At 43.2% G+C, this 23137-nt stretch overlaps 2 protein-coding genes across 3 annotated transcripts in view; one reads left to right on the forward strand and one right to left on the reverse strand.

The window, feature by feature from the left end:
- LOC128439750 (SH2 domain-containing adapter protein F) overlaps nt 1-12811 on the forward strand; it is a 100438-nt gene extending 87627 nt beyond the window's left edge. For both annotated transcript variants that reach the window (XM_053422171.1, XM_053422248.1), the window contains 3 exons: nt 1297-1471; nt 1637-1756; nt 10705-12811. In XM_053422171.1, the coding sequence (XP_053278146.1) occupies nt 1297-1471; nt 1637-1756; nt 10705-10891 (482 nt within the window). In that variant the 3' untranslated portion in view covers nt 10892-12811. The remainder of the gene's footprint in view (nt 1-1296; nt 1472-1636; nt 1757-10704) is intronic.
- A 5450-nt stretch (nt 12812-18261) lies between these two features.
- On the reverse strand, nt 18262-22973 carry LOC128440075 (ubiquitin-like protein 7). The gene is made up of 11 exons (XM_053422691.1): nt 22753-22973; nt 22218-22394; nt 21984-22103; nt 21785-21870; nt 20208-20292; nt 20073-20130; nt 19849-19982; nt 19549-19598; nt 19269-19445; nt 18792-18905; nt 18262-18612 (listed from the first exon to the last, which is right to left on the reverse strand). The coding sequence occupies exons 2-11, from the start codon at nt 22390-22392 to the stop codon at nt 18472-18474; spliced, it is 1140 nt and encodes a 379-aa protein (XP_053278666.1). The 5' UTR covers nt 22393-22394; nt 22753-22973; the 3' UTR covers nt 18262-18471.
- Between the last annotated feature and the right edge of the window lie 164 nt (nt 22974-23137).

The raw sequence follows: 23137 nt of genomic DNA on the forward strand, positions 1-23137 counted from the left end.
TACTCAACACCGCTGGTGATGGGACATCAATTACAGTGATGGATGGCGAAGAGAAAAGGGCAAAAAACACACATGTACACACATCTAAATGGCCACAACGTCACATCAACATCCAACTGTAGAGCTTATTGTTCTTCAGGCCTCCACAACCCTCTCTAACCAGAAGTACACATTCACTTTCACATGTCCTCGTGAACATAATCTCCTCTTTTGTTCTCATGTTAGCTTTTGTAAATAGACGCAAAGGCCTTTTTCCCTTGTGTGCTGATTGGCTGTGAATTCGCCCCATGACCTTCACCAGTCTTGTCATGAGCACAGGTCAGCTCCATCCCCCACATATTTTAAAACAGTTCCCTGTGAGGCTGCCAGGAACTCGTCGTGTCCACAGTTTACCGTGAGAGTTTTGAAAAGCCAGGTTAATGTTTCACTTGCTGGATTTGAACCTGGGATTTGTGTGTTTGTGTGTGTACTATTTAGGACCTTGTCAGAATCATTAGACCTGATGTGGACCAGTCTGGTCCTAATGAGGCAGATCTTCATTTGTTTTTATATTTTAAAAAAGTGACCTTTTTCTTTCCGATCACTCCTTATAACCAGGAAGCTCCGATTGAGAAACAATATCTGTTCTGTCCGGGAGTTTCAGCCACGATGGGCAGCAAAAGTTTCATATATAAATACAAGCAGAGACAGATAACACAAGAAAAACATACTTACATACAGCAAACAAAGTAAAACACGGAACCGACACAGAAACATACGGCTAACCAAATGGTAAAAATCTATTAAATTCAAAAATGAAAAAGCAGATGCTCAAAACAATTACATTGTTTCATGAAAACGGATCTATAAAGATCTCATATCACATACTGTATATATGAAATATGTTCGCCTGCATGTAAAGTAGTTTAGTTGGATAGTTTGGAGGAAGTTCTCAGTGGAATGTGTACACAGTGGGGAAGAATTGATTCATGACTGCTCCATTGTGAATGTGCACATGTTCACTCGGATGAGTTACACAAATTAACTGTGTCTGTGTGTCTGCGCGCTCAGTTCTCACACACTGCTGCTCTAGTTCAGTAGAGTCATGTAACAGCACTTTACATCATAACCTCTACAAATGTCTCCTTCCTCTCAAGCACACTATTGTTTTCAAGTGACATTAAGCCGAAATCTATCTGAAGTGCATTCAGGCGACGTGTTATTAATGCTACATTATCAAAGCTGTGGATATTTTTTTATTGTTTTTATCCATCCAGAATAGAATCTGTCAGCTGATGTATTGTTCTTGTATTACAGTCCAGTTCGATGGCGTGGACAAGTCTCGAATGTCTCCGACCAAGGATGGGAAGAATCGCCCGCTGCAGCGACACTCCAGCAGCTGTCTGGTCAACACTAAAATGACGTCGCTGGACCACTGCAGCTCCTCTCTAGGAGAGCGCATTGACCCCACCATGCCCCTGGAAAGCCAGTTGTGAGTCAGGACTCTGTGTTGTACTGTTACGACTACCACTTTGTGTTCAGTTTGTGCTCAATAGAAAGTTGGATTCTTGTTATTTGTTTTCATTTGTTCTATTTTCGCCGTATTCTCACCATTCTTCTATCCCCTCCTCTCTCTGTTTCCCATCTCTCAATGTAGCTGGTACCATGGAGCGATCAGCCGGACAGATGCAGAGTCTCTGCTCCGGCTGTGTAAGGAGGCCAGCTATCTGGTGAGAAACAGCGAGACCAGCAAGAACGACTACTCCCTCTCCCTAAAGTAAGGACAGCCATTACTAATGAGCCACGTACTGTACAGTATGATTAGATACACAAGTGCACATGATAGCTGGGTGAAGACAAGTAACTGCACAGGCGCCATACAATCTACACACAGTTCTAGGTGGATTATCATATGCTCTGTTTACAGAGGTCCTTGTGGACATATGCCCCAATAGTCTGCTGACTCTGCATATTCAGTACAGTAAACATTTTCACCTTTAAGACTTACATCTTGCCCGTCTGTGGCTGTCCACCCCCCCCTGGTAACCCCTCTGACATTGTCGACTCCTCCAGTATTTGACGGGCCCACATCTCCGTTAATCTTCAGCGACTCCTGATCTCTACAACACACTTCAGGGAGTTCAGAGAAGCAAGTGAGATTGGCTTAGTCTCATCTGACATTTGGTAGAGGTTACGTTAGCTTGAAGGGCCACAGAGGGCTCACATCCTGTTATTTTTTTGACAGCAAAGAAAGAGACAGATTTGGTTTTGGTTTACAGATTTTCACCTCCATCCACTGTCAGGACCAGGGGCCAGGACCCAATGTCAGAAACATATAGCTCACTTTTTGTTATGTCAGAACAGCTGCCAAAACCACTATGAAATCAAATGTGTCTTTTATATTATGTTAGTATTTGTTTTGGCAAATGCTCTTTTCAAATATACTTAATATAAAGTCAATTTTGCAGTAAGAGACCATGTGACATTTAAATAAATCCTGCGACGACCTTCAGATGAGATGAAAATTGTTAATTAGTGTTTGTTATTACAACAGAACTAATGTAGCTGGAGGTCTGAATGTCTTGGCAGCGAAACACAATACTTTTCACTGCTCCATTCTCTTCACATTACTGTAGCTGACTGCTCATCTAACGACCCGTCTTCACTGACTGTGCGACTGCTTCTTCTGCTTTACTGACTAATATGAGTCCTGAACTAATGTCCGCAAGACCAGCTACTGGCTTTGACTGACCACAAACAGAAGGCATTAAATGTCTGTCTCACTGCTTGAGTATGAAGCCCCTGAAACAACCATATTTCAAAACATGTCGACACATGAACAGCCCTAACCAGGATGATGACATTCAAGGTGGCAGAGCAAGGTGGTTTTATTTTGTAAAGCACATTTCATCCACAGAGTTAGATTCAAGGTGCTGTGCAGGGACAGTAAAAAACAACATAGACAGAAAGAACCATTTAAAACTTTTTTTATTCAAAATAAAAGAGATTAAAAAGAGCAGAGGGTGAAAAGATTAAATGAGCTAAAAGAAAAAAAAATCTAATAAATTGAAAATAATACAAATAAGATGGATAGAAATGTGTAAATAAATATAATAATAATAATATAAAATGTAACATTTACTACATCCCCATATCATATATAAAGATACATAAAAGCAATGGGGACCAAAACCATAATGAAATACTATGAACTGCTGTGAACAAGCTTTTTATTGCTTAGTATTCATCCTGAAGGCAATACAGACTACAGGCCTTTCATCAGGATAGTCAACGGCTATTAATCATTAATCTGAAATTGACAAAACTATTCCGTAGATGTGTCTAAAAGAAGCCCTGAGCATAAAGTTCGAAACCACATAAAAAGACAAAAAAACGGATCATATCCCTCCACACACAACTGAGAACCAGTAAACCATGAAGCAGATGTCTGAGTAATGAGGCCCATGTGAACTTGACCTTTGTCTTTAGTGTATGTGGTACAAAATAATACAGGGAGGGATTTTGATAAATGTTCTTCTAATGAGCTCCAAATAGTCTCACACAGCGTATGTGCTATATATGACAGGTGTGTAAATTGCCTTGAGATAGTGTATGTTGTGATTTGTCACTATGCAAATACAATTCAATTCAATTCAGCTCTGGGGCGCCAACACATGATATTATATTATCATATATATTATGATATTATAAGTTTGACAGAATTAATTTAGCCATCTCCGTATTCTAGTGCAATGGAGATAGGAGATGACCCAATGAGGGTTTTACTTTCACAATTGAAATCAATGATAACTGTTATTGTTTGTTTGTTTTCTTTTTTTCAAAATAAGACCAGTCCACACTGGGAAAGTGCTGAAATAATTGCAGCTGAAATATTATCAACAGATTCAATTAAACCAGGCAAAAATCAGAGCATGTGTTTAAAACTGTTTAAATCGTTCTGTTTGATAACGTTCTTACTAGCATTGTATTTACACTAACTCACATCCCCCAGCCGTCCAGCTGATCCTCAGTAACAAGCTGCATGACTGGAGTTTACCTACAGGAAGCTCAATTGAAAGCTCACAGTTACGCTTCATTTTAGCTTTACCATATCTTCGCCACTCACCCGCCCCTCTGACCTGAGGCTACAGTTTGGAGAAACTAAAAGCAAAATGTGAAATGACTTCTGCGACACACATGATAGCTGTTTGTCACACTGGCGAAGTAGAAGAATATTAAAAAAAGAAAAGCCAGGCTGAGAAGGCCGCGTTAGTTTCGGTGCAGCAGAGGTGTTTAATCTCTGTGACTCAGTGGGAAGTGTAGCAAAGGATGTTCTGGACTTTGTAACCAGCTGAGGTGCTTTTACCCCGTCTGCCACGGAGTTGACTCCAGGGCTATACCCTAAAGGTGGTGGATCCTAAAGCCGTTTGTGGGCTTTAGCAGGCTCTGGATATAATGGTAAATTAGTTGACAAAATTGTAAAGCAATAAGCTTCTAATGAGTAATCATTTAATCTTGGCATTGACTTTACTGCTACACACCAAGTTAAGTTGTGTCTTTTTGTTCCTTTGTAATAACACTGCAAACGGGTCACAATTAAGTGCCTTCACAAACTGAATATGTGTCACACCTACAGGACAAGAAAACATTTCCTGGAGGTTTCTGCTTCTCTTTCTCTTTGTGTGTGCATGTTTGTAGACACTGATGTGTGTTTACTCAGATCTCGAGAAACAAGGAGTCTAGAAAGCAATCAGGTGGCTGGTTCGTGGGAATGACAGGTGTCACCACACTGCAGGGCGGAGGTGATCCTGAGTTCAGCCTGCTCGTACGCCTCCCCTGCTGCCACACTGAAAATGAGTGGGGACCCGATTGGAAGATCCTCCATGTCTGAGGTTGCTGAAAAATGTATAAGGCCATGAGGTGGCACATACGTATATTGAATTATTGATCAAGACAGACGTCGCTAAGACCTCCTGCCTCAAGAGAACTCTGACAGTAGCAGAAAGCATTTTCTGTCTACTGCTCCGTCTTTTTTTCTTTTCACATGCCCCTCACCACCCTACACGCCCATCCTTCCTCTGTTTCATCTTTCTGTGGAGAGAAATCTTTTAGTTGTTTGAAACGTATTAAACCCCTCACAAGTCTCTCAAAGCCCCGTGTCATCCTGTGTCTCACCTCACGAGAGAGAGCCCTGCACAGCTTGTTTCCATTGGCTGAGCAGAGAAGCTGTTAGTGAAAGAAGAGTTTTTCCAACAGAAGCTGTCGGAGCACAGTAAGAGACAGTGATACATAGTCAGTTAAAAGAGCATAACAAATTATCTTTGCATCTGCCATTGCACTCCTCTTCTTTCCTTGTGCTTTTGTGGGGTTTTTGTTAATTGTTTAGACGGATACACACAGAGAAAATATCTGATTTCCTGTATGTGACCCACCTGAGATGCATTACTACACAAATTGAAGCTACACCAGGAAATCGAAGCAAGTGACAAAACAGCATTTTTACTGTACTTCTGCCAAGGTGGTTGTGTTTTCACACCATTCTGTCGGTTGGGTGGGTGGATGGTCCAACGGTTAGATAGTTGGACAACTGGATGGGTGGTTGGGTAATTGGATAGTTGGCTGAGCATGTTGGTTGGGTGGTTTGTTGGTTTGATTGTCAGCAGAATGACGCAAAAACTATCAAGTCGATTTACAGAAAACTTGGTGGTGATGATCGGACACGTGCTAAGAAATTACCCTTTAGACTTTGGCCTGGTTCTGAATGGAGAGTCGGGAAATGAAATCTATGATGTGTGCAATTTGGGACGGATCCAAATGAATATCTAGATTTAGCTGAGGTTAAAAAAAAATCATGGGGGGTTACATTTTTTTCAGCCATTGTACAGCAAAATATAGTACCAGAAACCTGTAACTACCAGCACTTGTAGCTGAGATAATGTGGTTTCTTTAAGGAATCAACAGTTTATAAGCATCTTCTATGGTTTTAGAACTATGTCCAAATGAACATGACAGATTTGGTGTGGAATCTAAAGGGACTGTTTGGCCTGTTGTGCTCTACTGACTTCCATTCCAGTGTTTCATTGTTCTTGCTTCGTCCATCTAACATATTAAACTAATGTAGATGATATATTTTGTCTTTAAGCCTTCTAAGCCTGAACCACAATAAAAATCAGTTATTCATTGGTTGTGTCATACAGAGTGGTAGAGAATCATCCTTGTAGACTTATTCAAATTGTGTTCATACGAAATAATGGGCACACAGGATATCTGATGCCCAGTAATGAATAAAAAGGTCACAGCATCTGCCAAGGATCATTATCTTTTGGCTGACGTCTTTGTTTTTAGTTTTTTTCTGGTGCCATGGATTCATAACACTGAGAGCATCGTTCATGCAGCAATTCAATATGTGGAAGGTGGAGATAAGTGGAGATTGCTGTCAGGCTCTTCCTGCTCTGAGGTCTACAGGGCTCAAATCAAAGTCATAAACCTCAATAAACAGGACAGTGGACCTCCCCCTGAGAGATTCATTCTGATTAGACAATAGAGGGCCACAAGCACGAGGATATGATAACACCACAAAGGCTTGTCCCCTCTAAAATAGTCATTTTATCAGCAGCCTTGTTGTATTGCTCAGATCTCCTGATTTCTAACTCTGCAGGACCGTAACGTGATAAGCTGCCCTGAGCGGCGACTGGGAGCCAGCTGGGAATCTAAAAATGATGCTATTGATGTGTTTGCCATTTCAAGTGTAGCTCCGTGTAACCTGACGCCCTGCCTCCCTGAGCTCAGCATGAAGATTCATCAAATGCACTTAGCAGGGAGGATTCTGTTCTTTTTATAAATGAGCTCCCCTGGCACCACTCGCAGGACGGTAGAACTGTGTGGCAAAAGAAAATTGTCCTGCTCTCCTGAAATCATGATTAACTTATTAGGCACGTGCTCAAATACTGAGACCAGAGACAAGGTAATTGAGAAGTCTGATAGCTGTGTGGACTTCAGCCTGCAGCCTGCTTGCTCAGAGATATCTCAGAAATGAAGAAATATTCTCCATCATCGGCCATTTACAGTTCATAGATCTCAACAATTTCTTTATCAAATTTGCTGTAGTAATAATGGTAATCAGAGTAATCTCATTTACTTAGATTAAACATAATCTCACATCAAGATATGTTATTAGTTTGAATTTGTCCCTCAATTGAACCCTGTACGTTCTTTGCTTTTTTCCACTTCAGCGTTATCTCTGTGCTTGTTTCTCTCTGTGCATCAGAGAGCAAGCACGTCCGCGGGCTTTACACATGCAATTATGAGATAAGTGAAGAATGGACATGCCTCGTGTTTAAGGTGCCAAGAGCCCAGTTCTCGCTCCTGTTTATCACAGATAATGGGCACATACACAAATACATCCATGTGTTTACAGTGGGAATATAATCAATGATCAATGACCTCAAAGGCAGTGATTACTCTGCTTGTTTGCTCGACTATTTGTGAACACATGGATGTCATGTGAAGGTTGTAAACCCTCATGGACATTCTCAACCACCCGATCTTATCCAAACCAGAATATGCTCTTATGTGTATCGCTGCCAGGGAAATAGTCCCACACCCTCGGCTTGTTGATAGAGTAAATAATCCGTCCATCTGTCCCATTCTCGAGACCACGATATCTTAAGAGCATCTTGAGGGAATATCTCCAAATTTAGATTAAACGTTCAGTGTGACTCGAGGATGAATTGATTCGATTTTGGTGGTCAAAGGCCAATGTCACTATGACCTGTTGTGCAATAGTGCTTAAAAAGTGTTACCATAGAATGGTGTGCCTTTAGGCACTCAATAAATTTGGTTATCAAAATAAAATGTAAAACATTAATATTTAAAATATTAATATTAAATCATAACTTTAATTGGTTAAAGTTCTCGCGGGGCACCACCCTTCATAGAAGGGAAAAGATAGCCAATTTATTGATTAAGATCAGTCTCATTTAGATCTAGTTCAATTAGAAATCTCAATATTTTACCATTAAAGATTATATAATGAACAATGAAGGTTTATGGAGTTCTTAACAGTGTAACAGTTGGCAAGATTCACTTATGCAATATTAATGACAGAACATTTGTGAAAGAAGAACATTTATTATGAACATAATAAAGTATAAAAACACAAATTACTAAACAATCAAACTAACTAACAAGGAGGTGTGTGTGTGTGTGTGTGAATGTAAATTAGCATGCTTTAAAAATGGTCCCTAAGATAAGAGCCCCCCCCCTTCTTCTGAGGTTGCTTTATGGCCGTTGCTTTACGGCTGAGGGGGAAGGTTTAACTTGGTGAGATGTTATGCGTGTCTGTGTGTATGTTAATCAGATAATGATAGTCAGGGATCAAACTTATAAACACACACCGATCAAATAAACAGTCTTGCTTAGCGTAGTATAATTATTAAGCCCAGATTATGTTACCAGTCCGAGGGAAAGGGGAAAAGAAGTTGCAGTCCAGTTGCAGTTCTGTGACGTCTCCTGGGTTGGTGGTCGTAGAGTTCTGCATTCGCGATTCTGTCGAGCCGTGTGCTCAGATGCTGGTTGAAGTTTTCCTGCAGGACATCGCGTCGCTACGAGGAGTTTTGTAGAGCTTGAAGGGCGAGGAGATTTCCTTGAGAGGGGTGAGCTGGGAGCTGCACCTCTGACCTCCGGTTGTGGGTTGGATAGAGAAGGAAGCTGGATCAGCCAGGCCCTCGAAGGATTGGAGAAGAGAGGCTGGACAGCCTGCTGGCCTTCGAAGGATGGGAGAAAGAGAGCAGCCTTCCGCCCTCGGCGGGATGGAAGAAGAGGGAGAAAGAGAGGGGAGACCTCTCCTTATATTGGCCCCGGTGACCTCACAGGTCTTGGACCAGAGTGACCAATAGGAGTGACCCCCCAGGTTCTTGACACCTTTGTGTGATATTGCCCAGATCCCAGGACATGCAGCATCCTGTTACATCCTCTGGGAGACTGAGTTCCTTGACTGTCTTAAGACAAAGGGAACATGTGGCACTCTGGGAGACTGAGTTCACTCCAGAACATGCGGCTCCCTTGTTTCAAGTTTGACTGAAGGGAGGCCTGTGGTTTGCACAAAAACCATGTCCCAACAGACCTTACAAACATGTTTTTGCTTGTGAATGCTACATTTCAGGAACACCTTGAGGTAATGTCTCCAAAATTTTGTAAAATTTTTTAACTTGGATTCAAAGATGAACTTATTACAACTTTTTGGGTCAAGATGAAGGTGATATCCTATTCTTGTGAATGTTATATATCAGGAAGATTGCACAGTCACTTGGACTGAAGCGTTATTTGATTTGGGAGGTCAAAGGTCAAGGTCAGATACCCCAAGAATGACTTTTCTTCAAATCTGTCAGATGAACTGATCCAATTTCAGTTGTCAAAGGTCACAGTTACCTTAGTAATGTTTTCAATTTTTTTTTTCATTTCAGTAGCTGGAATTATATTTCAAATTAAATAAGGTATCATATAAGTAGAGGTTGGAGTTTAGTTAGTTGTTTGTGCACATTTTGTTGACGGGAGCTTGTGATACCCACTTGTAGCAAGATGGCCAACAGTCGTCCTCGCGTGCTGCTGATTGAAAAAGCTATTATGCAAATGTATCTGACATTTGCATTTTATTGAGCTATTCAATTGAGCATATTTACAGCAGGATATAAGGACCGTTAGTTCCGTATCAGTCCCTCACTGAAGCTTACCGTTGCATCACTTAATAACGACAAAAAAGGAATTTTCTATTTTTAGGCTTAAGATTACTGGTAAGATGTAAAATGTATTGATCAGAGGCTTCTAGAAACACGGGAAGCTTTTAATTTGCCGTGCATTTATTTCTGTAGCCTAAGTGATTTATCCTGGGGGTTCATTAGCAATGCCCTGGTGCTCTGGATGTGAAACCTACAGCCTCGAGCAGTCTGGCTTTTAGTCTGCTCTCCAGGCAGCTCCCAAGTTATCAGAGGTAATCCAGCTTTCAGAACATGGTCACGTACTGTTGGGAGCAACGACGGGGAGAGTAAATGAGAACGGGGCTGATCTGTTCTCTATCCAATATATTCAGGTTGAGTCTCACATACTTTTCCCTTCAAATGATTTTTTTATGGGGGGGATCTGGGGGTTTCAGTGTCTGTGTTTCTGTCGATCGATCCTCCAACTTTGTTCCAGACTGAAATATCCTTAAAACTATTGGATGGATTGCTTTGAAATTCCGCACAGATTAAACATGGCTTTGGTGATCCCTTCATGTTTCATGTAGCGGCATCAGCAGGTCAAAGTTTTCACTTACCCTGTGAAATTACTCAACCTATGCACATCTTTGCAGAGATACTCACAGTTTCACTCTTCCCACAGTCCAAAGACATGCCCCTGATGGAGCAATAGACTTTACCTTTTTATAACATCAATGCACAAAAGGTTGTTTTACAAGAGTCTGGGGAAGTTTTTACAAATATAAACCTTTGTGGTGTAACATTCATTGTAAAAAATAATATATATATATTTGCCATTCATGTCAAAGGTTTTACAGACGTCTGATTTGTGATGAACATACTTCCATGATTCTGATTCGCTGTCCGATTATGTGGCTTTGATGTTGTAGAAGTTCAACTTCATGCAGTTGAAGATCTTTATCTCTTGACCTTGTTATTGTCCAACTAACAGCGTGTTTTGTCCCTGTCTTTTGTCTCCCCGTGTCTCCAGGAGCAGCCAGGGCTTCATGCACATGAAGTTGTCGCGGACAAAGGAGAACGAGTACATCCTGGGCCAGAACAGCTGCCCGTTTGACAGCGTGCCTGAGATCATCCATTTCTACTCCAGCCGCAAGCTGCCTATCAAGGGAGCCGAACACATGTCCCTGCTCTACCCGGTAGCCATTAGGACACTATAGTGCCATGGGTCACCTGCAGGCGTCGGCCCCCTGCAGCACTCACTGGACCACCCTCAGTGGCTCCACTCTTCCCGTCCACAGCCCTGCGGGCTCATGGGAAGACGAACAGTGGCATCCCAAACTGCTGATCCTCACTCACCTCAAACCTGTTTTGAAGGCCTACTGCATACTATCTCATTCTTACAGACTCAATGTTTGCAAAAAGTCTTTATTATTTTATGTTATTATATTCTATTTTTATTATTTATGACAGTCACCCAATTCATTACGTCACAGACTGAGGAACATCATTTCATTTATTCTTGAGCTGACCCCGCCTGGCACTAAGCACTCACAGAAAAAGAAAGGTACATCATCAGACGTAACTTCTGTTCTAACATGTTGTACCTTCTTCCTCAGTGCGTCATGACAGTTGTGTGTGTGTGATTTTCTCCTGTGGTTGGGCTCTGCTGTTATTCTAATTGTTGTAAGGGGACTTGAAGATTGTAAGCGCCGTGTAAGGAAAGCGACTTTATGGGGCACGTGAGGGATATTGTCCACATGGGCGCCGTACAGTGTCCAGGATATTGAATACATTTGCCGTGTTATTAATGGTATTTCCCCAGCTGCACGGAGACAACAGGCCTGTGAGCTGTGCAGATTGATCTCTCTATCTTGTCATAGTGCATGCTGTCTGCTATCCATCACCGCGTGGGTGTATCACATCAATGACAGTGTAAGTACCATAGTGGTGAGACAGGCAGGGGAGCGTGATGGATGGGTCGTCCCATCCAACACAGTACAATTGGCCGAGGCAAGTGACCAGAGCCTGTCCAAATGGACCAAATTACCCCCGCTGCCCCTGCTTAGTGTGGCTTTGCATCGGGAGAATGAAATATGCCTGCATTGTCTACCTCAGAAAAATCAATTTCATTCGCCCATCTGCAGATCAATAGGTACAATGGGATTGCAGACATCGATCTGCCCCCCCCTCCCCTCGACATTCCCAATCCCCTCAAAATTACATCATTGCTTTTAGGAATATGTTTTTTTAATACAATTAATCCAAGATTTTTTTTTCGAATGAAAACATTTTCATTTTCATAAATTTTCATCCAGATCCGCAATTGTATGTGGTCACTAATATGATACTATGTGATGTCAGTAACAAATGTTTGGTTAATGCCTTATAATGCATGGGTCAAATCAGTCCGCGAGATCAGCTGATTTCTAATTCTGCTTTTATCGATTGTGCTGTGACTGTAATTAATTCTGGGGTAATTGTTACTGATGTGTTACTCCTGTGTGACGCCCCCCCCCACCGGCCTCCGCCCTCATCGTCCTGTGCCGATGTGATCATGTTTTTTGGGAACTACTCCAGCCTCTACTAACTGTGGTGCTTTGCATTTTCGTTGCTTCAAGTTCTGCTCAATGCACGTTTGCCTCAGTGGCCACGACTCGAGTCACGGTGTCTCCTGACCAACGGGATCGCCGGAGCCTCACGCGAGAGACAGCGGCCTATTCTCCTCGGACCAATCACAACGCAGCCTGTTTGAACCGGATTAAGACCTACTTTTGACCCGTCATGCTTTCTGTCATCGACCCTTTACTACCAGATGTGCATACGTGTGTGAATGTGAGTGAGGATGCATGTGTTGGGTGCTGGTGTGCAGATGTGCACAGACTCTCTGAGCTCTAGTGTTTTTAAACCCGCTGGTACAAACTGGTGAGAGTTATTGATCAGATCTCTCTTTTTTTCTTGAACTTGAATTAAGCAACTATGAGTCGAAAATGTTCCTGTCGCGGTTTCTCATTGACCACATTTAATTTCAGCAACTCGCAGTAATGACCTGTACGTGTTGGGACCTGCTCTCTGCAGTTGCAAAATTAAATCGTTTTTTTGTTAATGGGCAAATCCTAATCAAATAAAAATAAAAATGTCGCCGCTTCGTCTGAGCTTTGATTGGCCGACACCAGGAACCAGAAGCGTGACCTCTGAATACACATTTTGGCTATATCCACACCGTGCACTATGCAACTCTATAGACTGCAGTCGTTGAAGGGAACATGATTGTGGGAGTGTGTGCCTCCGCCAAATACGTTGACATGTGATGGTACAAAAATGTCCACAGGGAAGAGATGTAATCAGCAGAATGACCTGAATAGTTAGAAGTCGTTTGCAGAAAGTGGGATGTGCACGTTGTCGGGGCAGCGTGCACGCCCACGGCCGCTAGACGAGTGCAGTACGTTATATGAGGCTGTCTGTTCATGTGAGGAGGCAGCCGCTACAGCTTTAGTAGGGATTAGAATGTTGTTGCAGTGGACCTATGTATTTCCTTGAAAGAAGATATTGCAGATTTAAAATAAACTTTGTGTGATAGATGTGTATCCTGTATGTTGTAAATGTCCCCCCCCCCCCCCCCCGTTGAAGAGATCAGAGAGTAGAGGCTCTTTATTTAGTTACTGCTGCTCATGAGTATTTCTCTACTAAAGGGACGAGCCGGTGTGTGATGGCCACACTGCTTCGAGAGAGGCCTTAGCTTTGACAGAGGGAACTGGTGGGAGGGGGAGAATGGGGGGGGGGGGGGCGCGCGGCGGCACAGTGGAAGGTGTTAGGACACGATGATGGATTCTCTGCAATCAGCAGACGCATTCTTCACATTCGTGTGATTCTTATATTAGAACCTGAAAGAGCCCTTCCCCTCCCTGAGAAGTGTCTTAAAATGCGTGTGTGTGTACGCACAAACGTGCATGCATGAAGCAGTGTTTGAGTGTGTGTGTGTGTGTGCGCGTGAGTGTGTGTGAGTGTGCACTGGTGTAAGCAGCCATCTGCCATTGACTTGCCCTGTGTGTATCTAGTGTATCACTTTACTGTGGTAAAGTGGCATGTGTGCGTTTCCTTTGTGTACATTGTCGTGCCACGTTATGTATGCACTACTATAACATATCTCTGTACAGTCCCTCATGGCCAAATGTATATACTGAATGTATTGTATGGGGACGTAGAGGCATCAAGGTTCAAAATAAATAAAATTGGGTTTATGAGTTTAAACGTGCGACCGGATATATTTGGTTTTACTTGCGACACACATTGACCACAGACACAATAAAGCAAAGGTATAATTATTTATTAAGGAGAAAAGCCCCTTCCTGTGTCCTCAGCTGGTTACCATGGTGAAGCCCTTTGATAGATAGTGAAGAGCCACCACTGTTTGAGTCAAGGACGAAACGCTGGAGCTATTATCAAACCAGTACTCCAGCTCTCGTTCTCTATTGATCCACTTGCCAGCACAGTGCTGTAACATCTATTTTGACTCTGCTGCTCATGCCAGCAGTTTCCTCCTGATGTGTCTGTGTGAAGCTGCTGCTGAGGTTCCTCCTGTGCTCACAGCCTGCAGGTCCATTTGATAACCGAGTCTTTCACGGCAGCATCTTGTGCATGTGAGTGGTTTTAGAGCTCGCTGAGACTTCAGTGAAGCGCAAATCATATGTGCCTCTAGACATTTGAGAAAAGTATTTACCTCAAGTGATCAATTCAAACATTTCTCAGCAAACAGAGAGGAGACGCTGTAGTGTTGATTTTCAGGTCACACAATAAGTCTGGTGAAAGAACTCCTACTCGTACTTTTACAAATGTTCTGCATTTATACACACACACACATTCATACAGTGCATCTATGTACATACTGAATCTATGTGACACGTAGTAGATACACAATTTGCATTTCTCGCACAGTGTCGTCTTAGCCTTCAGGGGTTCTGTATCTTGCCCAAGGGCACTTTGGAACTCAGAACGGTGGAGAATGGAATTGAACTGACAACCGTCTGGTTAGTGGACAACCCACTTTACCTCCTGAGTCACAGCCGCCAATATATAAATGATTTGAATCAAAAATCCCTATTCAATATTCATGTGTTACCAACAACTCTGTTAATATTTGTTTAAAAACTGAATTAGTGTGCAAACTGAACAACGTCTGTTTTCCCCATAACTGGTTCTATATTTGCTCTGTAAACAAATACAAACAAAAGCAAGTTCAATGCTTTGCAACAACAAAGACTAAAAACAAGATGTATTTTATTGTGTTTATGCTTTGAACCATATGCAACAACAGTCAGTTTAGATGCATATTGCTGCTATTTTCTCTGCGTTCTCCACCTTGATTACTTTTCAGCTATCACACACCCTGGGGGGTGCAGCATGGAAAGGAAACTGCAGACTCCAGTGTTCAGTGCTGATGAAGGTGATGTTTGATAGTGAGATCGCCGATACCTTCACACTAAAAAGCGCTTTCCGAGCTTCTGCATTTTTCATGGAGTACGTTTTGGCCACCAAACAACTGGCAGGCCTTCAGGAGAGGGCGCAGGTAGGGATGTGAAGAAAGGAAGCGCTGAACGCTGCACCGCCTCTCCAGCTGGCACAACCTGAAACACACACTCTCTCTCTCACCTCAAGCTCAGAGCCAGGCGGTGAAGAAACTTTGTCTTCAGTGCCTCTGACAGGGAGAGTTTGGCAGCTACAGGCTCATAACGGCTCCAATACTGTGTGTGTGCAAAAGTTAACATGTTCATTCGACAGAGGGTGAAATCAAATATATCATTGCTCCATTTTGTGTGAGGGCTTTTGAGGATTTTCTCCAAAATGGCTACACAAAGTTTGAACCTAAAAAGTCAGGAATCTAAAATAAGAATCGATTCAACATTTTTCAAATGGCTCCACGTGTCATTTCAGATTGAGTCGCTGCTTTTTTCTGATCCAATCTGAGTCTTATCAAAACCACGGCTTCAAACAAGCAGTGAAATTGCTATTTTCCTCTCCGACTCGTCACAGTGGTTTCCGGCCTGATCTTTGCTTCTCCCTTCGCTGCAGCTCCTTTCTCCTCCAGAGAAGCTCCATCAAGAGTCAAAGCACCTGGGATGAAATGCATCAAAGAGGCTTTTGTGGGCAGGAAAAAAAAGAATGCTGGAAAAAAAAAGAAGAATAGAAGAATAGAAACGCAGCTTGAAAGCAATGAATGGGCCACGGAGGGATAGAACGGCCTCGTGTCTGTCAGAAGCTCATTTCATATTCCGCTCAGTCACACCGGGCACAAAACAATCTCAGGTAACAGACCGTATGTTAATAACCCGTGAAGTGCCCTCTCTGCAGAAAGACAAAGGCAGACGGAGCACATCATATCAACCGTGTCTGCTCCTCTGGCCAGACGGAGTGGTTCACCCTGACAGAAGAGCGCCGCTATTGTTCTGGCCTGATTGGACGAGCTTTTACACCGTCTCTAAAGATCTGCCATTGATGGAATCTATTGGTTTAACACGTTGGCCTGTGAGGGCGAGGTGCAGATTCTCGCTCATACCTGAATCCCAGGTCAGTGCAGGAGTAACAGGGCAGATGTGCACCAACTTCTAAGCTGCCAGCTGGGCTTCATATGGAAGCAACTTTTCCAGCTGTTTAGGCGTCTTCCTTCTCAGGGTGAGTGAGTGAAGAGGGACTAGTGATCACAACGATAAGGTTAAACAGTTTAAAGGAAACATTGTTACTGCTGCCAATGAATGACTTATACAAATAACTGTTGAATGACCAAACAGTCCCCTCACGCAACCAGATTTAAATTCACTGGAATCAGATTTTTGGGGATCTGCACCAAATAACACACACTCGTAAATATCTGTCCCCTAAACATGTCTGATGTATCTTTTCCATCGACATCTCTTAGAAAAGCACCGGAATGTAATGGGTTCTTTTCTGGGTCACGCCCCACTCCTCCACAAAAGTTCATGGAAATCAGACAAGTGTTTTTTTGCATATAACCATTTTACAAACAAACCAAACAAACTGTATTCTCTCTCATCTTTTGGATTTTGGTGTAAAGTTTTGAACCTTTCTTATTCCTCTAGTTTTAAAGAGATGAATATACAATTTAAATACAGCTGGAATCACCAGGTTTTTAAATATTTAATACATCTAAAGGTGATGGAAGTGTTGACGGCTGTGAACCGGGCTCATCCGTTCACACACTGTTCCTTCATCTCACTTCTCTCTGGCCACAAAGGATCAATATCAGTCCGGGTCCTGGGAGGTCACACACGGTCCATACTGCTGTAGAGGTGGCTCAGGACTCACAACATGAAGGGTCCTAAACGTGATGTGTAATAACGTCCCATCTATACCACGTGTCCTACACCGTCACCATGACAACTTCCCATGGTGATTCTCCACAGTGAAGCCTGAAAGCTGCCGTTAAGAAAGATGAGGTCATGTGTGCACGAAAAATATGAAATATTAATTTACTATATAAAAATGAAAACAATTTACTATTCTGCAACATGTGATTTCAACGGGGGGGGGGGGAACAAATTCAGCTACTTTTTCACCACAGTCTCAACAGTCTCCTTTTTGTCAGATGTGCCAGAGAGACGATGAGGCCTTTTATTCACCTTGACTCTTGCTGCAGCCACGATGCAGATAAATCAGCGGGGTGCCAATCCCTTTATATTTTTTAAAACACCCTTGGAGGCCGTTGGGAGGCGGGAACAGGCTGCAGGTGTGTGTGCATAGAAACCAGGGACAGGGACAGACGGATACAAAGCGCTGTGCTCGTGAAAGGGCCAATCCTCTGATTGAGCTGTCACAGTCACAGATGCAGTCATAAAACTAAGCAGGGCAATTACTGTAGATGGAGAAGGGAAGCAGGGGAGGGGGGGGGGGGGGGGGGGCAATATGTCCTTCCACCCCCCCCCAAGAAACACACAGTGAAGGGAGACAATGAGACAAAGCAAGTGTTTCTGTCTGTGATAAGGCTGAGGGGACACAAAGGGGAGGAGGGGGCTCAGCTAATGGAAGCGATGTTCTGACAAGCCCATCAACGTCTCCGGGGATGATGCTAAAACCATCACCTTATCTGAGCAACTTCCATTTCTCTCTTACAGGCTGTCTGAGCTCATTGTCCTGTCTGACATATGAAATCACACAGCTTCGGATAAACGAACCATTTATTAGACGCTGATCCACAGTGGGCAGATCAACAGCGGTCATTTACATTCAGGGAACGAGGGAAATAAGCGGTTGTTACACCCGGTCTAGGTTAGTGTGTGTGCTGGGATGACCGGTAATAGAAACAAACTACTGCATTGCCATCTAGTGTACAAAGATGGGTACTGCATCAGCTGCAGGAAGATGACGTAGCTGCAGTAGATGATTAGTAGAAAGGGTATTTTCTCTAAAGTTTCATTCCTTAGTAACATACTGAGAGAATCTTTGACTAATTTGCTCCTGGATTTCATACACGTCCTGAGACAATATCCAAGCGTTGTATTCTTAACTACATTAAGTTTGATGGATAGATATACTGGTATAATGTATTTCCAACCAATAACAGGAAGACGTCTTGAGCTGTTGAGGTAAACATGTTTTATTTTATTACAAGTCAAATCAATACAAACACTGTGTTATGACCTGTGGTGTGTGGAGCGGAGTTGAAATGGTTCATGTGTGTTTATTTAAAAGTGTATGTCTCTTTTCTGTCATTTCTGAGCAGCAGCATTCCAAGCCTCCTCACGCTCTGTCCTGTGTCTTCTGTCCTCTGTCCGTGGTTTGTGTGACCTCAGAGTCCTGGGCCTCCAGCGAAGATGAGCTCCAGGGCGGCCTGGATGTCCCCCTCTGTGGCCTGCAGCGCCCTCAGCATCAGCTCCTCGTCCTGGATCCCCATGTCCCTGAGCTGCTGCATCTGGGACTGCCAGCGTCCCTGGTCAAACCAAAACACATTATGATTAGTATAAAGATCATCCTGTGTTAGCAGGCGTAGGACATACCTCCCACTGATTTCACTAAAATACTAATCATTTTAAACGCTACAACATTTCCTGAGCACATTTCCCTCCATGAAGTGAATATGGGGATGAGTCGGCCGGCTCCCAGTCTCACCTGCAGAGCGGACATGTTGGTGGCTTGCAGAGCTTGTTGTAGAGCCTGGCTGAACAGATCGTTACTGACTGGGGTCCCTGCTGGCATCGGGGCGACGCCACTGGAGGGGTCCGACTACATCAAGTACAGAAATACAGTTAAGGGCGAAAAAAGCCAAGCTAAAAGTATTACCTGCAGGAGTGTAGCCAGGTTTGATTCTGTCCGAACTGATAAAGTCTAACTCAAACCAACGCAGAGTTCTTTTTAACACCATTAAGCCTGATACAGACCACAGTAACCATCTTATTGCTTTTAAATGTGATTTATTTGAAGTCATCAGGTCTAATGTGTGTGTGAAGTGTGAATCGTTGCTGCACAGTTTTATCCTGGTTGAGGTTGAAATGCTCTGGAAAACCAGTTGATGTTCATCAGTTCAGTGGTTTAAACCAAACACATGCGATGGTTTGTACATATTTTTGAAATGTAAATAAATCTCACCTGGCTTGCAGTCGTGGGAGTGACCGCGCTGCTGTCCGGCGTGCTGGCCAGGGCCAAAGCAGTTGCCAGCTCACTCTGCGTGATTGGTCGAGGGCCTGCGGCTCCGCTGTGGCTCAGAGACACTGGGCGTATTCCTGCGGAGCCCCCCGCTCGGCTGGAGGGTCCGGCTGGGCTTCCCTGTCACACACATTTAGAAACACAGGTATGACCTCATGACCTCAGGATTATCACTTCTCCTGAACATGATGTGTGATGACGAGCAGGAACCAAAGGGACTCACCGACTGGAAATCGTCGTCGTCGTCAGACATGCCATCAAACATGAAGCCTCCTGGGAAACACAAATAATGAGCCACACGTGTTTAGTGGAAACAACAAAAAGTGATTATTGTAGGGGAATCAAAGAACTGTTTTAATCTCAAACATAAGTGATCTATTTTAAAAGACCAGACACTATACTGCTATCAAAAAGATGTAACCATTACAACATGAATTCAGTTGTTTTAATATTTGGAGCTTTTCAACAGCAAACTGAGAGTTATTGTTATAACTATTATTAGTTTGACTGTTGGAGAACTGACCAGGCATATCCCCGTAGGAGCTGGCAGACACGTTGCGAGAGGAGCTGGCGCTGGACTGCGTGGGCATACTGCCCGCCACAGAGTGCAGCACCAAGATGATGGCGTTGACAAGCGCTGGGTGTGAGCTGATCAATCTGACGAGAGACAAAAATACGAAATTAAATAGGCTTACGATTGTGTACGTGTGTGCCAGAGACAAAATAACAAAGACGAGCAGCACTCACATGTCCAACATGCTCGGGTCTGTGAACTGCACGAAGAGGTCTTTGTCTTGGAGAACACCTGAACAGATCCACGGGGCAAATGTTACTATTTACATATTTACACGGTGTAATCAAATACAACGGAGCAGGTGTCACCTAAAGCGATTGGGTCTGATCGGAGTCCCGGAGTGGCCACGATGATCTGATCCAACGACTCTTTATTCGTTAGCATTTTATAAACCTATGTGTGGGAGACAGACAGAAAGAGACATTTTAGCAATATTTTAAAAGATATGCATCAGTCACTGTGGTAACTAAAAAAGGAATGTATCAATGTCTACAGACATATTGTAAATCATTTATTTCAGAATTGTATGTAGTTTTAACTGTAGATAATAAAGTTTTTTTAAGTAAAGTGGAGGAGATAAACCAGCGAGTCGACAGCATGTCAGACAGAAATGAGCAGCAACGAATGGAACCACTTCACTGCCCAAACATTTTAAATCATAATACAGAGCTGAATATATGAATCCTCAACTACACAGTAAATCTCTGGTGTACTCCCACGATTGTTGCTGCTGTCAGAGTTTAGTAATATTGCTTTGTTTTTCACAATAAGAAAACCATGCTGTGAGAGGAATTCTCTCCAGATGCTGAGGTCTGTCATTGGTTGAAACTTTTCTTCAGTGCTCTGTTGTGATCTCACTGGTTTGTGAGATGACCCCGTCTGCTGCTGACTAGAATCTCCATCAACACATCGGTTATCTGTGCCAACATCTGTTAAGCTGTAGCAGTGAGTGAGCTGCCAAATCCAGTTTGGAGAAGATTTATATGCCCTTTCCTATCTGACCTCTCTCTTTTTGACTCAGACTATTTGTGTCTGGCTGGTTTACAGTGTGTCAGGAAGGTGCCAGACTGCAACAGCCGAACCTGTTTCTGTGACAGATAATATTTGACCAGCTCTGAGCCGCCCGGGTTCTGTTCCCACTAAAATCTAGTCTCAAGTCAAAAAGATTTAAGGTCAAAGACCAAACACTAGTGCAACAACAACACCCAATTGCATTCCTGCATTCTACAGTGAAGGACGACATCATTAATGTTTTACTATGTGTGAGGCATGAGAAAGTTCCCAAACTCTGCTGGATGCAGTTTATTGTCTGGGTTAAATCCCACAGACAGGATTGAGGAGAGGATGAACTCTATGTCCTCACCCACCATTGTCTAATTTAATGACAAGTGTGCAAAGTTTCTAAAAAGATCTGAGATGTAGAATATGATCATTAGGATTTCGTCAGGTCTGTGTGGGTTGTCTCTGGGTTTCCTCCCACACTCCAAAGACACGCAGCCTATTCTAATTGGAGACTCAAACGGTCTGTATAGGTTTGAATGTGAGTGTGATTGGTTTTGTGTTTTTTTTGTCCCCACATGCCAAGCCACCAATACACTGGTGCCATGTCTAGGGTGGACCCTGCCTTTTGTCCAACCCTGCGGCAGGCGATTACATATATTAGTATATTAAAAGGGCAGTAAATCTAAACAAGATCTAAACCAAAGACTGAGATTTACCCTAAAGAATGAGCACATATTAGGGGATAGAGAAAGAGCACATGAATACTGAGTTTCTAAACATTGACAGATACTTTAGTCCATCATTTACACTCTCTGGAGCTTTGTAGGGAGAATATTTCCCAGGGCAGCTCACTGTCTGGCTGGACACTCTGTTTCCTACTCACCGAGTCTCTGTAGGAAGAGTTGAGAGAGTGAAGAGCAGCATGAAACACTCTGAACTCTCTGGCTGCAGTCGCTCTGTTCACAGGCTCTGGAGAAGAAACACACACACACACACACACAATTAGATTCAGATTTTCAGTTTCACAGACAATACTCAAACACAAATCTCACACACACATACACACACACACACACACACACCTGGATTGTTCTCTGGCTCCGGCCAAGTCTTTTTGAGGATGTGCAAGGTGGATCCTGGTTGAATCCCACTGGCGTCCAGTGTGAGATCATCTTTAAGTTTCCGCCCACAGTGGACCAGCTCTAATCAGCAACATGAACACACAATGAGAAGATCGCATGGCACAGTAGTGGAGTAGTTGTGTTGCCAGTGGCTCACACAAACACACACACATTTCCCCCACAGCTGTAACAAACCTATGAGCTCTGGGTCCGGGATGGTGTCTGCGAGCTGAGCTGCCACAAGTTGTTTCAAGGTGGCGACTCTGTATCCTCCGGGGGAAACATCTCCGGGCATCATGTCCGGGAAGTGGAAGGTGGATTTGGGCCGATCCGCCAGCTTCAGAGATAACTGCCATTCTGAGGACATCATGTCTGACAGACACAAGAGACACGAGAGACAGTCTTGACATTTGAGCAGCATTCAGTAAGCTAGCTGCTGAAATGACTGTGAGGACATTAACTGTCAATGTGTTCGCTGAAAGTCAAATGTCATCATGAATATTTGTGTTTTGTTAACTCTTAACATTAACAGGTTAGCGTTTCTTTATGGGGAGGAAAAGCTGTGTTAGCAACGACGGTTAGCTACTTAGCCTTAGCTACATCACTACTTCGGTTTGCTGAGCTAGCCGCGAGCTGTAAGTGTAATATCGTTGGTTCAAACAACGCGTTGATAGCATTGAAATGAATGTCGAACATAAACAACAATTCTATAAAAGAACTGCACACTCACCGCTTATTTGTTGACAGTCGATTCACTTCCTGGCTTTAGTCAGGTGGTCCAAGGAACGTTCACGTCCCCTGTGCAAAGTGAGGAGATTTTACCACTCTGTGTTTCCCTACGTATCTATGTCTATTATTCACTGGAAAACTGTAATACATGTACATACGCACGCACGTACGCACGCACGCAGATACACACACACACAGACAGACAGACACACACACACACACACACACACACACACACACACACACACACACACTTCCTTTCTTATCCTACACCATGTTCCAAATAGATTTTCCTGTTGCATATTCAGGATTTTCCAAAGCTGTGTAATGTTTTTGGCAAATGTGACTCCAGACAGTAAGTTGTGCTGTCTGTGTTTAAACGATCA

The sequence above is a fragment of the Pleuronectes platessa genome, chromosome 1 (genome assembly GCF_947347685.1).
Source record: "Pleuronectes platessa chromosome 1, fPlePla1.1, whole genome shotgun sequence".
Classification (NCBI taxonomy): domain Eukaryota; kingdom Metazoa; phylum Chordata; class Actinopteri; order Pleuronectiformes; family Pleuronectidae; genus Pleuronectes; species Pleuronectes platessa.